The 201-nt window shown below is 55.2% G+C and overlaps 1 protein-coding gene across 1 annotated transcript in view; it reads right to left on the reverse strand.

The window, feature by feature from the left end:
• Positions 1 to 4: 4 nt before the first annotated feature.
• The window catches only part of LOC104522796 (zinc finger protein 3), a gene marked incomplete at both ends in the record, with an annotated part of 561 nt that continues 364 nt past the window's right edge, over positions 5 to 201 (reverse strand). Inside the window, one exon of the mRNA XM_029084316.1 lies at positions 5 to 175. Within this exon, the coding sequence (XP_028940149.1) occupies positions 5 to 175 (171 nt within the window). The remainder of the gene's footprint in view (positions 176 to 201) is intronic.

Here is a 201-nt window from a genome sequence, read left to right on the forward strand (position 1 = left end):
AAGGTTTCTCCCCAGTTTGGATGCGTTGGTGGTGGATAAGGGATGATTTTTGGGTGAAGCTCTTCCCACACTGGGAGCACTGGTGGGGCTTCACCCCAGTGTGGATGCACTGGTGACGGATCAGCGATGATTTCCGACTGAAGCTCTTCCCACACTCACTGCACTTGTAGGGCTTCTCCCCAGTGTGGACGTGGATGTGGC

The sequence above is a fragment of the Antrostomus carolinensis genome, unplaced genomic scaffold (genome assembly GCF_000700745.2).
Source record: "Antrostomus carolinensis isolate BGI_N321 unplaced genomic scaffold, ASM70074v2 scaffold40923, whole genome shotgun sequence".
NCBI lineage: Eukaryota > Metazoa > Chordata > Aves > Caprimulgiformes > Caprimulgidae > Antrostomus > Antrostomus carolinensis.